The sequence below is a fragment of the Pterocles gutturalis genome, unplaced genomic scaffold (assembly GCF_000699245.1).
Source record: "Pterocles gutturalis isolate BGI_N339 unplaced genomic scaffold, ASM69924v1 scaffold20130, whole genome shotgun sequence".
NCBI lineage: Eukaryota > Metazoa > Chordata > Aves > Pterocliformes > Pteroclidae > Pterocles > Pterocles gutturalis.
The window spans coordinates 13,137-29,185 of record NW_010141550.1 but is presented as its reverse complement, the minus strand read 5'-3'; the positions used below and the strand labels follow the sequence as shown (position 1 = coordinate 29,185).

General features: G+C 37.2%; 1 protein-coding gene across 1 annotated transcript; it reads left to right on the top strand.

The window, feature by feature from the left end:
* The first annotated feature begins 3,193 nt into the window (after positions 1-3,193).
* NMU (neuromedin U) lies at positions 3,194-15,612 on the top strand. Its single transcript, XM_010084074.1, has 8 exons — positions 3,194-3,244; positions 6,840-6,887; positions 6,986-7,045; positions 7,583-7,612; positions 7,719-7,769; positions 9,787-9,861; positions 13,482-13,535; positions 15,577-15,612. The coding sequence occupies exons 1-8, from the start codon at positions 3,194-3,196 to the stop codon at positions 15,610-15,612; spliced, it is 405 nt and encodes a 134-aa protein (XP_010082376.1).
* The last annotated feature ends 437 nt before the right edge of the window (positions 15,613-16,049 follow it).

Below are 16,049 nucleotides of genomic sequence, written 5' to 3'. Positions count from 1 at the left end.
GAAGGGATGCTCAGCAGGAGGTTGGAGCAGCTGGGCACGGTTTTGGGGTTGGTTTGGGGGAGCCTCCTCATGTATCCCGGCAGGATTACCCTGTTCTGGCAAAACTACACTGCAGCACCTTGGGGAAGTGGCTTTTGTTAAAAGGGATTTCATTTTGAATAGAATTTACTTTGATTTAAAAGCTAAGAGAAGAGAAACAAAGTGTATCACGGAATTGTAGGAAAATTTAGGACCCTCCGGATGTCACTTAGCCCAACCTGAAGCAATATTTACTGCATGAGGAATCCCCGGGGGTGGGGTTAAGCGGGAAAGGATAGTGCTGCTGAGCAGCTTTAGGTATAGAGCTTGATTATCTTGATTTAATTTGAAATGTTGTTTTGCACCTGAAAGTTGCTATTTTTTGTAGCAGGGAGTGCTTGTGAAGTGAGCACAGCTAATTGGCTTTTTAGCAAAACGTACTGTCTTTTCTAGTCTATTTTCCCACTCCAGACAGAGTAACTGCTCATACCTTACAAAGTAAAACTACAAAATAAGTTGCTGTGCAAGGAGTATTTCTGTTTTGTTTGTATTATATGTGTGTGAGTTTGTGAGTTGCTTTCATCAGGAGTTTTTGTTCTGGTTTGTTGTGGTTTTTAATTTCAAAAATCAAATAACTCCAAGTACAGTATACTTAATATTCTGTTAAAATGAATTCTGGAGATGTGGAAGAGGGAAGGGAAGGAGGGCAAGGAAGGACAATGTCATACAGTATTTCATCATTGTTCTTACAGAAATGATTGCCAGGAGCTAGTGTAGGGAGAGTAGTGGAGGGAAGTGAATATGTAAGAAGTGAATCCCATGTTGACAAGTGACTGAAACAGTGCATCTGGCATTCTGCTGCCTTGGAAGAAGCTGAGTTTTTAGAATTTGTCAGAATTGAAGGATAACAGAACAAATGTGTCATGGACAGTGTTAATTTTGTAGGATTTCCTTCTCCATTTTCCTTTTGAATACGTTTTCCTCTCCACCCCTATGGTTATCTTGTGCACGTTACAAAATAAGTTATTGTTTCCATGTGTGTGCTGTTGTGTATGTGTGTGAATGAAGTCCCGCAGGGATTGCAGCACTGTCCTGGATGGGGTGATGGAGGGACACCGCTCAGCACTGGAACAGAGTCCTAGGTGTGAGCACAAAACAGATGGGACTGCACATGAAATAAGAGTTTTGTGAATAAGTGGAGAAGGGTTAAGGAAACTTAGGAACTGGTGAAATAATTGCATCTCCTCTGTCCAAAATTTTATGCTTCAGGAAAAAAAAAAAAAAAAAAAACAAAAAAAAAAAAACAAAAACAAAAAACAAGAACAAAACCAAAAAGAAGTGAGCTGTAATATTCAGGCTTTCTTGCCTGCTGCCTAAGCTTTATAGGCTATTGGATTTCTTCTGCTCCCCCTAGAAAGCCTTGGGAACCAGTCAATGGCAGAAGAGGTGTTCAGAGACAGGCAGGCAAAGGTTTAATGGGGAAGGTGTCTTCATTTTAAGTGGTGTCCAGTTTCAATCTTTGCAACTGGATACCAGTCCCAGGCAATACTCTAATATGAATATATTAATTTAAGAATAGCAAACAAAGTAAGAGCATTGTAGCACCTTTAATGTATTTGGTGTTTTTCCTTGAACTAAAACAAACATCCAAAAAAGTAAATTTTTAAATTGGAAAGCAGTTTTCCTGTTATGTGACATCTCGGAAATTTCAAAAATATTCCAGCTCTGCGTAGTGTGAAATTAAGAGGTCCTCTAATTCTTTTTTGGAGAAAACAAGCATCCAGAATAATTAGTCACCTTAAGTCTGTGCTGATACAAAAATATGGTTTTGAAATCCACCCCTTAATGCCTGGAACTAACTATTGTTGTAATTATTATTAGTGGTATATGTAAAACAAATGGAGATGACGGGCATTCATACCCTGCTCACCTGGCTATTCTAGCTAAGTCTGCCTTCACCTCTTTTTCGTTTAACTTGGTTCAGTTATTTGAAAAAAAAAAGGGGGGGGACTACAGGTAATTATAGACCATCTAGAAGGTTATAAAGTCTCTTTTAATCTGAGGTTCTTTAAGAATAGTGTATAAACTGGTTAGGCGTGGCTCATGGGCAGCAACTTTGGGTAGGGGGATAAATTAGATGACTTCATAGGGTTTCCTGCAGTGCTAGGACTGTATGGATAAAGCACCACCCTCTCCAGCACCGCTCTCCCTCCCAGGTGAGTTACAACACAGCCCCTCACTAACATGCTTGGATGGTGTGTAGTATACTCACAATTCAGTGATGTTTATTTCTGTTATTTACAGAGACTCTGATAATACATTGCTATTAGAAATACACTTCCAGATAAAATAACAATGTCGAAAGTTGGATATTCTGGGTGCTGAGTTGGGAGGGACCCAGAGACAGTGACTTTCAGGTCTGCATCCTGGGTGGGCAGAGATGGAGAAAGGAGCTGCCTCCAAGCCAAGCATGGCATCACTGCAGCAGTATGTAATTAAAAACCCATTTAATTTCCTAAGGGACTGAGCTTTTCCATATCACATACACCACACAGAGGAAACAAAACTAGTTAGACATGTACTGTCTATCACCTCCACAAAAACACCATGTTCATATCACATGCATTATTCATACACAAGTGTACATTACCTAGCCCAGGTTTAATTCTTTAATTGTAGCATACGAGAAAGCAAGAGGTAGGATCCAGATTCTCAACTTGCGATGCATGTGCTGGAGGTGAGCCAAGTTGTCAGAAAACTCAGGGCTGCAGGCACTGGAATGTGTTTTCCTGAGCAGGTCTTACTATTCAAGAGCTGCCATGCAAATTTTCTTGCTTGTTATTTATTGTTGAGAGGGACTAATGCTAGCCTGACCCTCAGTGAAACTCAAACTGAAAGTGAGTAACTTCCACATCGTTTGTTGCTGAGACATGTGGGTGTTCATATCTGCTCCGAACTTGTGAAGAAGCCTCCTCCAAAATTCGTAACAGAAAGCAGACAGAAACTACTGGAGAAACCCCACAACATCTGCGGCAACAGACTTCCTTGGACCATGCAGCTCTCAGACATTGCAGTTGTTCAGAGTTTTTATTTAAATCACCAACATAGGATACTTACACAAATGACCACTGCTGTACAGCATTGCTAAGCACAGTTTGTGCTTCCAGGTGCACCAATGCCATCCCAGGCACTTGAGGCAGATGAGGATTTGCAGCTGTGGAAAGAGGTAAGCATCATCTGCCATATGGCATACTTCCTTTTCTTCTGTGTCCATCCTTGCTACTGTCACACATCACTCTCCAGTATTTCTCTTGCACAGAGTTCAGGTGCTTATTCCTCCAGTCCTGCTTCTCTTGTACATCTCCTATCCTCACATCAGCAAATAAGTGAAACATCTTATTTTCCAGATTTTCTGAACAGTTGTTTCAGGAAGATTTGAGGCTGAGTGTTGAGATATTGTTCCAGGGAAAGATTGTCTTGGCTCAATGGAGAGCTATGTTTGATAACAGTTGTCATTTAACTGTCAATGACCAGGCAGTCGCTGTACCTGGAAGCAACACAGTGTCCTGTCCGGTAGTTTTATAGTCCATACGCAATACGCAGGAATTGTTTCAACTCATCCAGTCTTACCTCTTACTTCTTTTGTTCTGCAGACAGGGCTGGGACACTGTATTTAATCCTATCCTAACCTCTCAATTTACTAGGCAAAAGATAAGTACTGTGTTCATTAGCCCCTCTAACATTTTGCTTCTGATTGCTATCATAGCTTCCACTCTCATCTGTGAAATGAACATTTGTTTTGACCTTAGGATGTGACATGCGTGTTAACATGGGCTCTCCCCTGCCCTTTTGGAACAGATGGAGCAGCAGGGCATAACACGCAGACAGGGTTCAGCCTGCAACTCACATGGCCTGGCATTACTGTAACCTTCAAGTATTCTGCTGACATTTATTTTTGTAGCTTCCGATAACACGAGAAAGCAAGTGACTCACCAGGGGTACAGATGCAGAGAGTAAATTTCTTCCTGTTGAGGCCATTACAGGTGACACTTCCCTTACTGTCAGCTCCCCTTAGTTCATATAGTTCTTCTTGATTTCAGTGAAGAAAAAAGTATGCATAAAAGACTAAATTCTCTATTAAATTGTGTAATATAAGCAATATAAAACTTAGCATTGTAGCAAGAATAACGCAGGACTGGAGAGGGTCAATGGAAAGGGAATTAGATGCATAGCTGTATGCCCTAAGTCAACCAGTTACAGAATCATACCAGTTCAGAAGAATTTCTTGGAGTGAAAAGAATCAGTTCTCCCCTGTTTGTTACTTTACTAGCGGATCATTCAGGAGGAGCCTTGCCTCTAAATGAACCTAATATTTTCCAGGAATGACCCCATGTTCATAAATATGGGAACTTTGTAACTAAGTATTGTGTTCCTTTCCGTGTCTCTCACATCCTTTTGTTTCTTTATGTTATTTAGCCAGCTCCAAACAACTCACAAGCTCCTACCCTCAGGCCACATTTCTGAGATAGGAGAGAAAATTATGGAGAAGATGCATCAAGGATGACAAAAACTATTACATTTTATTTGTATTTTTTAAAAAAAAGGAATTAGCAGAAGCTGTGGCTTTTCCTCAGCCCTTGCTTTTGTCCATGCAGGTATTAGCTGAGAGATACCTTGCCTTGCCTTGTGTCAAACACAAAGCAGCCTCCTGCTTGTCCTGCTACTGAATTATGGTAGTTCTCCAAGAGTCACCTCCAACTACAAAACAAGCAAATAAACCAAAAAAGAAACAAACAAAAAAATCTGTCACCAAGAAGAAACAGCAAAATTTTAACATAAGCTTCCAAAATTACTTCAGCTTAGTTTATCTCATTCACTGCTGATTTCTCCCTCTACATTTCCTTACTCTGAAATTAGTGAAGCTGAGCTAATATACCCAGAGACAAACAAATGAGAGATGAAGGGAAAAGAGAACAGGGAGGATGTGTTACCAACAAAAACTATTTGAAAGGGGAATTCTGTGAGCTATTAACTTTGTACTACCTCTGCTAATGCTTTCTCGTAGATTCTCTAGAGAAATGAATCATCTCTTGTCTTGAAGTACTCAGATATGCATTATTTGTTTAGTGCTTTTTTTTCATTTAATGTTTTCATTGCTAAAGAGTGCTGTTTAGGGCTTTTTACTTAGAATAAAATAATAAGATCCATTTCATGGCCTACTCTTCATTTAAAAAAAAACCAACTTTTTTATGCAGTCTGTAAACAAGATGATTGGCAAAGTTTTTTTTGCCATCTGGAATAACTGTATCAAATATTCAATGGAAAAAAAATCTTGCATACCAATGGAGGTTGCTGTTGATACAATTTTAAAGTTATATAATGAAAAGCTAAGCCTTTTTTTTTTTTTTTTTTTTTTTTTTTTTTTTTGTTATTTTTCTTGTTTTTTTAGCATTATTAAGCTGTGCAGCTTCAGTTTGAGTACTGGAGATTTTTTCCTTTCCTTACAGAATACTTTGAGCTTTCAGCACTGGTAATATCACTTCCATGAATTCAGATACCCTTTATTCCATTTCTTCTCCCTTCTCAATTAGTAACTCCACTAAAAATGATTCAGTGTTATGGGATTATTTCATCTTGGAAAAAAGGCAACAGAAGGAGGATGAAATTAATTGTCTGTACAAGGTTATGAACAGCGGAGAGAGGACAAGTGGGAATCACTTATTCACTGCTTCTTCTGAGACAAGGTCATGACAGCACTGAATGAAGGTAGCTTAGAAAAGACTGATCAAGACAGAGGTGGTATTTCATGCAGTGTTTAGGAAACCCTTGCCACAGGTTGTGGATGCTAAAAGTTTACAGTGGCAGTGGCTCAGACTGGTCAAAGTCACAGCACAGAAACCCACTGAGCTTTATTACAAAGGACCTACTACTGACTCAAAGTGCTTCCACTACAGATTGCTGGTGGCTGGAGAGCATGGGTTTTACTCAGACACTGGTCTCGTCTTAGGCTCTTCCCTGGCTTTCAACATTTGCCCATTTTCAGAGATAAGATGTAGAGTTAAATGGACATTTGTTTTGATCCAGATGAAACAGGCATTGAGACTTCTTGGTTTGGTTTTTGGTTTTGTTTGGTTTTATGTCTATGTGTCACATTCCATTCTGTGCTAACACATCTAAGTTCATCAGCAATTACTTCTTCCACAGTGCTCTTTGTGCTTCGATCCCCTGGAATATATTAAATATATCTTACTAGTACTGTGATTTGGGAACCACCTCCTTCAAACAAAATCTTGTAAGGCTCCTCATTTGCCAAAGAAATCAGTGCAAACCTTGGATATTGGCTGCTTGGTGACTCACACAAATTGACTGGAGCACATAAGATGTGCTGGCAGATATCGTAATCACTCAAGAGATGCATGTGTCATATGGAATCCAATTGGAAGAGTTGTGTTTGAGGACTTCTCAGTGAATCACTTGCTTTAGTTTTGTAATTTGTTTGCAGTTTTGTATAGTCCATAGATATCACAGAAGAGATTTGAGTTCATAGTCCATACCTATAGTCCATAGAAGGGCATGAGACGGGTAAGAAAATAAAGGATGCAGATACGTATGTGTTTGTTCAGATCAAGCAAGCGTAATTTTTTTAATGTGGTTAAGGCCTTTTTTTTGCCTTGAATGCAAAATATTTCATGAATGTACTTATAAGGATGGACAAAGGTTGCCATGCCTTTATCTGCGTTGAACTGTTTCTGAAAATATACATATTTCACTTGTCTTTATTAATCTGACTTCTTAAAAAAGGACCATGTGAACTTTTACAGATAGACGAGGCATGTTCTGCCTACCTGTCCACAGATTCTCAGCCTCAGGTGAGTCATACAGAGGTTACTTTATTATTTTGATTCTATTTGTTATATGCAGTGGGATTGGAAGTGTGATACCTGAGTTCATGTTTTCTTTGCATTAGGCATCCAGTACAGTGGAAGAACTTTGTTTTTTGGTCATGGGATTTCTCCAGAAACCACAGGTAAGACACATGAAAGACTACTTAACATTTCTGAAGCCTGATCTCTCAGGGTGCTGGTGTCTACAATGAATTCTGAGGAGCCAGTATCTGAAGTGTCACTCAGTGCTGGAAGCAATACTATCAGTTCTTACTCTGAAACTCTAGGTTTCCTAATCCAAAATCTGTTAAAGATGACAGGGAGACTCCAATGTTTGGAAAATAATCTCCAGGTTGGATACAAGGTTTTAGGTGTTTTTATTGCCCTAGATTAGAAAAATTATGAGCTCTCAATTGAGAAATAAATTTACTTAGGAGAGTCTAGGGATATACAAAGGAGCATCTGCTAAACCCGTCTGCCCTTCTAGTGGAGAGTAATCAATGCTCTCTACAGAGTTTGAAAAGAGTAGTCACATTGATAAGCAAAGACATGTAATATATCTGTCAAGAAAGGACAAGATTCCAATCCAGTACTGAGAAGCTTATAATGTAATCAAAATTGTCCATTGCTCTCTTTTTTTAAACAAATAAAAGCCTCTCTACCAATTATTATTCCCACAGAGTTTCGATGAAAAAGACAACACCAAAAGGGTAAGATTTCTATGTATGTTTTATGATCACACTAAAATTGTCAAGAAAATCATAATACATTTGCCCTGGTTTGTAGTAAAACCCCACTTTTAATTTTTTCAAACAGTTCTTATTTCATTATTCTAAGACTCATGACTCAGGCAACTCAGACATCATGGTAAGTGGCATAGCACCTCCTTGTGAGTACATATGTGGTTGTACATAAATACAAGGTAACGATCCTTTTTGCAATAGTCTTTCCAATGGTATAGCAAGCTCAGAACTGGAAGTTTCATGTTTAAGATACAGGATGTGTTTTATAACACAGGAGAGGATCATCAATACTTTACAGGTGTGAAAAAAAAATGACTAAACATTCCAACTACATCTTAATCTTGTAGTTACAACATTTAAGAATAAGATCAAATGCTTTTTTCTGGTACTGGAACATAACATATGCAGTGAAACACTGTGGAATTATAGAAACTGAGAACATGACCATAAATAAATAGAACTCTTAATTAATTTTTAATCATCATTAATTAAATTGTATGTATTTATTTGTGCATGTCATAAATATGTACCAGGCATAAGAGTATTTAAGTCTCACTCAGACTTTGTGTTATATTTTAAATGAAAAATATTATTTTAAAAATAGTCTAGAATTGTTGCTATAAAAATATTCTTATAAACCAACAAATAAACTATGTGTGTTCCATTCTTGCATTTAAAGTGCTGAAACCATGACAAGTGCAAACATAATCTGCTGTTTCTGTGCATCCATGTGGTTTTTCTGTGCACCGTAGGATTTTGAGAAAGTTAAACATGTTCATGTTTTCTCATTTCTTAACAATCATTCTTATATGTTAATGTCCGTTTTTGCCTTGTTCTTTACATTTCTTCAGAAATATGTGGTATATTTCCTAGCAGGTGATATTGCTGATATTGGGGTCAGTGTTTTCGTGATAGAGATTCTCTGGAGGTTTTAATGGTAATCAGGGCACAGTGAAATGAGCTATTTCTGCTGCTGCTCCTGCTTAAGAGGTTACTGCATCCCCCTTCGTCTTCATCTGGAATACCTTTGCCCCTGCCTGCCCTGAGAAATTACTGCTTTCTCACTTCTGGTTTAGCTGTTCAGTTGACTATTTTCTACCCCAGTTCTCAGAGATACTAACTTAGGTGAGATCCATCACTCCTTGACTGTGTTAACCTCTCTCCACTGACTGTAAGACAGAGCCCAGGTGGCCAGCTGGGATGCCCTTTAACTCCTCCACTACACACCAGACCTCTACTTCTTTAGATATTATGATGCCACATTGCCTACCTATGGCAGACAGTGCAGAATTGGCTCCAAGTAGGCAAGTTAATTTTACCTTTTAAGCAAATAGGTAACTCTAGTTATTCCGTAAATTATATTTCTCTTTGTTGTACCACTTTTCTAAGAAGTATTTTATGAAAAACCCATTATTTTTAAAATTAGGTTTACAGAAGTTGAAGGTTGAAATTGGTTGATGAAACATGGGTTTTCTACTTTATTTCTCCCTGTGGACCTCTCTCCACAAGCCCACAGGGTTGTGTTTTGCCGGGGGTGCACTTACGCTGCACACAATGCGTCTGTGCTTAACCAGGCTGTCTGCAAGCATGTTGAACACAAGGAATTTCAGGATTGTCTTTTAGGTAGAGTGATCAGTATCATGGTTGGAAATTTTACTTGAGAATGGATCCCTCCTACAAACTATTTTCTAGTAAAAAAAAAAAAAATCCTTTTTCTCACAGAGATTTGAGTTATTTTGAAGTAAAATTAACTTTTCAGTACAATGGACATTGAAGCAGCTAACTTCCATAACAGGAAATAATTGAAATGTTAGATGTTAGTGGGAGTAGTGTATGGAAATGTTCTCTGTACCACTCACAGAGACTGATCAAATCAGTTCTGATCTTTCAATGAGTAAAGGTGAGGATGCACAGCTTTTCCCTCCATTGCTGTCTGAGTCACATTCATAGTGTAAATACAAATGTTAGTGACTGTTTGTTGTCAAGTCAGAATGTTCAAAAATAAGTTTCTCAACTAGTATCTTCAGTCGTTTTTTTGGTGCATGTTAGGTCCATAAGCCAATACTGCAGGAAGAAATTTTTTTGCATCATATGGTCTGAATTTCATTGTTGCTCATGTGTCTGTGTTCGTGTCCTCTCAGTCGTCTGTCCTGCATCCTTTGCTGCAACTTGTTCCCCAGCTTAATGAAAGAAGACCGAAGAGATACAAAGAGGATGTATGTAATCTTTAAGTCTGCATGCTTAAATTCTCATGCTTTGATTCATTAGCTCTTCTAAAAATGTCTTTGTAGACCTTTCTGCTCATGACATTTTTATTTTCAAGATTTATTATCACACTAGTGTATTTTCACTAGAAATATTTTTATATTAAGTTAATGAAAAATAATCCTACTGATATTTAACATTTAAAATGAAAAAAAACACTGAAGTAACACACACTTAACACAGAACAGTGGCAGAGCACATAGCCTTTGTGTCAAAATGGATCCATTATGTCTTTTATAAAAAGGAGAATATTTTAAAATTTATCTGTACCGTTATATTGCATTTGAGTTATATTTTCTAGGGGGTTTCTTTCTGAAATTCAAACCATATCTACTCCTTAAACATGCATTATTTATGACTTATAGCACTAAGAATTTCCAATTTATAGGCAATTTTACTGTTTAACTTAAGGTTCAGATAAGAAAGTTCTCTGAGGAATTAATTTTCTGCAGAAAAGTAGAATGTTTTGGAACAAAAGTTTCACATAGTGAGAAAGAGCCCCATTGTTTCCAAAATATCATAAAATGTGGGTATATTTGCTGCAAATGCAATTTCAAATTTCAGAAATCAAAAAGCAGATCGATATTAATGTCTATCTCTTTAATGGAGCTATAGAGAGAAGAGAAAAATGCAAGCTGATACATAAGAATCTTTATAAGAATACTGAAGATTCCTGTGTAATGAAGTATACCAAAATCTAAGACCCAGCTTCTTCCTGTTTTACAATACCCTCAGCTTGGTTATTCCTTAGAATTGTTGATATGATTCCTTATATTCACTGATGCACAAGTTAAATTAGGTGTACGAAGACAGAATTTAGAATTCAGATAGTGGCATCCCCATAAGTAGGACTTCTCCTTTATTAGTCCAGATAAAGGCTCTGTTGGCAACTCCCACATTTTCAATTAACTCTTAATCCCATGATTATGTATGTTAGCTTTCATCCAGTCATGGCTGCGGTTGGAAATGCTATCTACCCCTGTCTTCAGATCACTGCATAATCTCAACTGCATGCCCTGAGTCACTAGGAAAAGGATGGTGAGCACAACAGAAAACATTATAATGTCACTGTTTAAATCCTGTCTTAATATTATACATGTGTATTAATGTGTAGGTGAAGAGGTAACAACTAAAAGAAGGATCTCACAGAAGTCAATCCAATTGCGAACTACATGGGGAAGGGAAAAAGGGTGTGATTGCTTACTGAGCAATTATGAGACTGTTTTTAAATGTGTGCTATTCTTCCTACATTTCTACTGCATTGTAAACATGGAGAAATGGTGTAAAAACTAATGGCACATTTTTCTTATCCAGTGACAGAACCTGCCCACATATAAGAACTTAAAGAGTTGGTACATCTGCTCATGGACTAAAATTGTTGTGAAAATTTTAATCCATTACACATCTGAAAGGAAAATACAGAGTAAAATTTTCCTTCTGTGATGACACTGATGTGAACTGTATTTATGCTATTGGACCTATATACTGGCAAAGAATATTCTTGGAATTGCTCTTTGTGTTTTTCAATAAACATACATGTCAAATCATAAAGAATGGGAAGGAAAGCATAAATGCAAGAACACAGAATTGCTGCAGGTGAAAACAAACTGCCTTTTAAATCCAGTAAATTCCTTGCTAGAATACTTTAACATCCTGAACTTGCTTCCATTGAGGTTGAAGGCATAATTAATGGAAATAGAATACATTAATTAACAGACAATAACCTAAAATTCATAGCATATTTAGCATGTTCCAACATATTTTACCCTCCTCATGGCATTTTTATTTTAGTGGGCTTAAAAAGAAACTATAAGGATATTTTCCCAAGTAATAATAGTATCAAATATTACAGAGTATATCAGCCAGATCATATGTCTTTATATATATATATATTTAGAGAGTCACAATACACATAACAACTCGCAAATGAAATCTAATAAATTGCTTCTGTTTAAGAGCTGTGAAGACATCGTTTGACATGCAATTTAGCCTTTTTTTTTTTTACGTCAAAGAAACATCAAAGTCCATACTCTACAAATCCTTAGGAAAAAAAATAAAATATATACTAGCTATCTGACATAAAGTGTAAACATGCACTGATATAAAAAGTCCTTTTTTAGGATAGTGTTTGGAAATATTTCTTTCAAAGGAAATTTAAAAAACTGACAAAAATGCTATAGTCTGCAAAAAATGCCAGACTATGCAGATATAACTTTGTGGCAAAAAACAAACATTTTCTCGGGCTTCTTTTTGCAAGGTACCTTATTTTCAGCATATTTTTAAAGTAGAAATGAATGAATGATTATGACTATTATGTGTTTCCTTAGTCATCTTTTCAAGTGGCTAATTCTTAAAAGAGCTGTCTCCTATTATTTGTATTATTGTACTCTTAACTAGTGGTACATGGAAACAGCAACAGTTAGAATTACAACTGTTTTGCACTGTGATAAGTAGTAGTCTTTAATTTGTAATCGTGATGCAGTAGGGACATGGCCAACACTTACAGAATAGAACCATTTTATAATATTAATATAAATCTAAGGAAACAATTAAAACAGCTCTATGTTGAATTGTGTTCTATAGAAAGCAGCTTTTTTGATTTTGTGTTCCCAGTTCCTGCTGTGAATACTAGTCACCTTGTTAAAGCTGTTATTTACTCCTGTACAGTGCATAAACACCAGATGTTTACAAAGTGCTAGCATCTTCCAGAATCAATTTCCTTTACAAACTCATTTGGGTTTGGTATTTTTGCATGCACCTCACTTATTTTCATGTCATGATAAATCTTTGATATGAATCCATTTTACAGTTATCATATTTGTTTATATAGCAGATTTCAGCATATGTCAGTATAAGAGTTTAAAATCCTCTTTAAATGTTATTCCTGAAGGCCATACCAGTCTATAAGAAAATTAAGAAAACACTGAAATAATCTGCCATCAATAATAAAAGTAGTGCAATTATTGCCTGAATGTGAGAAAGCTACAAATCTGTCCTTCCAATAGACTCTACCAGATGGGCTGATGAGGAAATGGCGTAGGCAAACTTTAAAGCCAGTAGAGGATCAGAGCAACCCTGCTGAAGATTTGCAGAGGAACTCTGGTCCCCCATGGAGCAGGAAGCCCCCATGGTCCCGTGGGGTCCCCACCTTTCATTGGACTGTCTGACTCTGGTGTCACAGAATGTGTTTCGGGAAGGGTTAGCTTGCTGCTGATTTCTGATACTTATCCGTAGAGATTCCACTACCGTGAAGACTCTCTGGTTGTGTCTGGGTAATGAAACCTAGAAAGTCGAAGGCAAGGGCTGCTCATCGTTACTAGTACCATTCTAAAGCAATCTGAACTGAGCCAAACTTGACGTGCAATTTGGCCCTAATTCATATGTTTTCTGCTATTTCTACACAACAACATGAACTTCTTGTTACTGACATGGAGAAATATACATCAAGCATGTCTTAAGGGGCAAGACTGTATAGCAGTACTGAAGAAATACTTTTAATGTGTACATAAACAACCTCTTTATATGTATTCATTTCCAAGAGTAGATATGATTTAATTTTATTTTTTTTCAGGAAGAACTTAAAGGACCTGGGGGGATTCAAAGCAGAGGCTATTTTTTGTACAGGGTATGGTTTGTTCAACTTTTTAATTTTTGTTTCATGACGAGCATTACAAAACAAAAAGCAGAGAGACCAGTGAGTTACAATAAGAACTATTGTGACTTTTTAAACTAAGAGCATCCCACCCTACAGGACTACTCAAGATCTTCTCCAAACAGTTTCTTGGATTAAAATAAAGGCAGAGTGGGAAGTTTCTCTACATATCTTAATGTTTGTGTATGTATGATTCCGTGCTATGCCTTAATAAGTCATTGGTTATTATGTAAGTCATAGAATCATAGAATTATAGAATGGTTTGGGTTGGAAGGGACCTTAGGATCATCTAGTTCCAACAACCCTGCCACAAGCACAAATACCTTCCACTAGACCAGGTTGCTCAAAGCCTCATCCAGCCTGGCCTTGAACACCTCCAGGGATGGGGCATCCACAGCTTCCCTGGGCAACCTGTTCCGGTGCCTCACCACCCTCACAGGAAAAAAATTTTTCTTAATAACTAATCTAAATCTACCCTCTTTCAGCTTAAAACTGTTATCCCTCATCCTATCGCTACACTCCCTGATAAAAAAGTGCCTCCTCATCAATCCGGTAGCCCCCTTTAAGTACTGGAAGGCTGCTATTAGGTCTCCCTGGAGCCTTCTCTTCTCCAGGCTGAACAACCACAACTCTCTCAGCCTGTCCTCATAGGGGAGGTGCTCCAGCCTCTGACCAATTTCGTGGCTCTCCTCTGGACTCTCTCCAATAGGTCCAGGTCTTTTTTATATTGGGGGTCCCACATCTGTACACAGTACTCCAGGTGAGGTCTCACAAGAGCAGAGTAGAGGGGGAGAATCACCTCCCTTGACCTGCTAGTCACACTTCTTTTGATGAAGCCCAGGATATGGTTGTCTTTTTGTGCCACAAGTGCACATTACTGGGTTATGTTGAGCTTCTCATCAACCAGCACCCCCAAGTTCTTCTCCTCAGGGCTGCATCTCAATCCATAATTCTCAGAGAAAGTTCTAGAAAATATGGCATCTTGGACAATCCTTCTAAAGCACAGTACATTTGCATGTGATATAAATAGAATGCCATGCTTACACATTGTATCACAACAGCTACTGGGCCTGACCTTCCCATTTTCCTTATATTTTGACCAGTAATGTTAGAAACTAGATACAGAAATTCTCATGAGAATAAGAATAAAACTACTCTGTTCATTTTTATGCCATTTTTTTCCTCCATTTTGGCAAAACTGAGCAAGTTAAAGATGGGAAGTCAGACTTAATAACAACTCTCTTGATTTTGGTTAGTATTTTTTTTTCTATTTAAATAAAAGGCTAATGGCTTTAAATAAGAAAGTGGCCATGTTTGTACTTGATGATCTTAAGGGTCTTTTTTCAACCTAAATGATTCTATGATTCTAATGAAAAGACAGCAAGTTTGAATAGTTACATTTCTTATGTATCCGGCTTGGATCTTTAGAATTCCTATGACAGGCCAAGTTATGGGTAATACTAACATTGGTGCATTCACAATGCCAGAGTAAAAACCAAATCCCTATTAAGCTCAGTAAGAATTTTTTAATCTGCTTTAGTAGAAATTGTATCAAGTCCCTCAGTAGTGCAAAATATTTCTGAAATTACCATGTGAAAAGGGAGAAACTCTTTGCTTATATTAAAGAACACAGTCTAAAAATGAAATAATTGAGAGTGACTTATATATTTGTTTGTTAATTGCAACAAACATTTATAATGCAATAATAACGATGATCTGAAAGCACGTCTTAAGAAAAAGCAAAAAGAATGAAGGATAATGGTCTCTTTGACTTCTTGTGGCTTTCACCCCTCGTAAAGTCATACAAGATGGGCATAATCCATTCTTCAATTGATATATAGTAAATTTTACTGTATAATTCTCCTCCAGAAGTAGATATACATTAAACAATAACTGGTCTCAAGTTTATCTTTAATGATGGTCACACTGACAGAACTGAGTTTACCAATTTCCGTACATACAAAGTTGGGTGAGGTCAGTTTTATAGAGCGCTTATTGAATATTTTTCTTTCAGCCACGCAATGGAAGGAGATCAGTGGATTTTCGCTAATCAGGTATTTATTTAATACTTTTAGTCATGGTCTACTTTAAAATTAGTTTATCTTTATACAAATAGGCCACAATATTTTTGTTGAGAAATAGTCTCAGAAAGCCTTTATCTGATTAGTCAACTTAGATTTCCACACACAAACTTCTCCCAGACGTGTTAAATTCACATATCTTCAGATGAAGCAAATAGAAGCTATAGGTACAGTTCCTAGAACATAGATCACAGAGGTGTTCCTGGCAGCAAGAACTGAAAAATATCCCAGATTTGTAAACAGTTTGGAAAGTTACCCATATTTGTCAGAAAGAACTGATTCAACTGTGAAACACAGTGGGGTGATCCCCTAATCTTACACAGGAAAAAAAACCTCACACTGAAACCAAGTACATACTTCAGGATTTAATTTCAAAGCATTTAACTATTTAGAGAGATATAAAAAA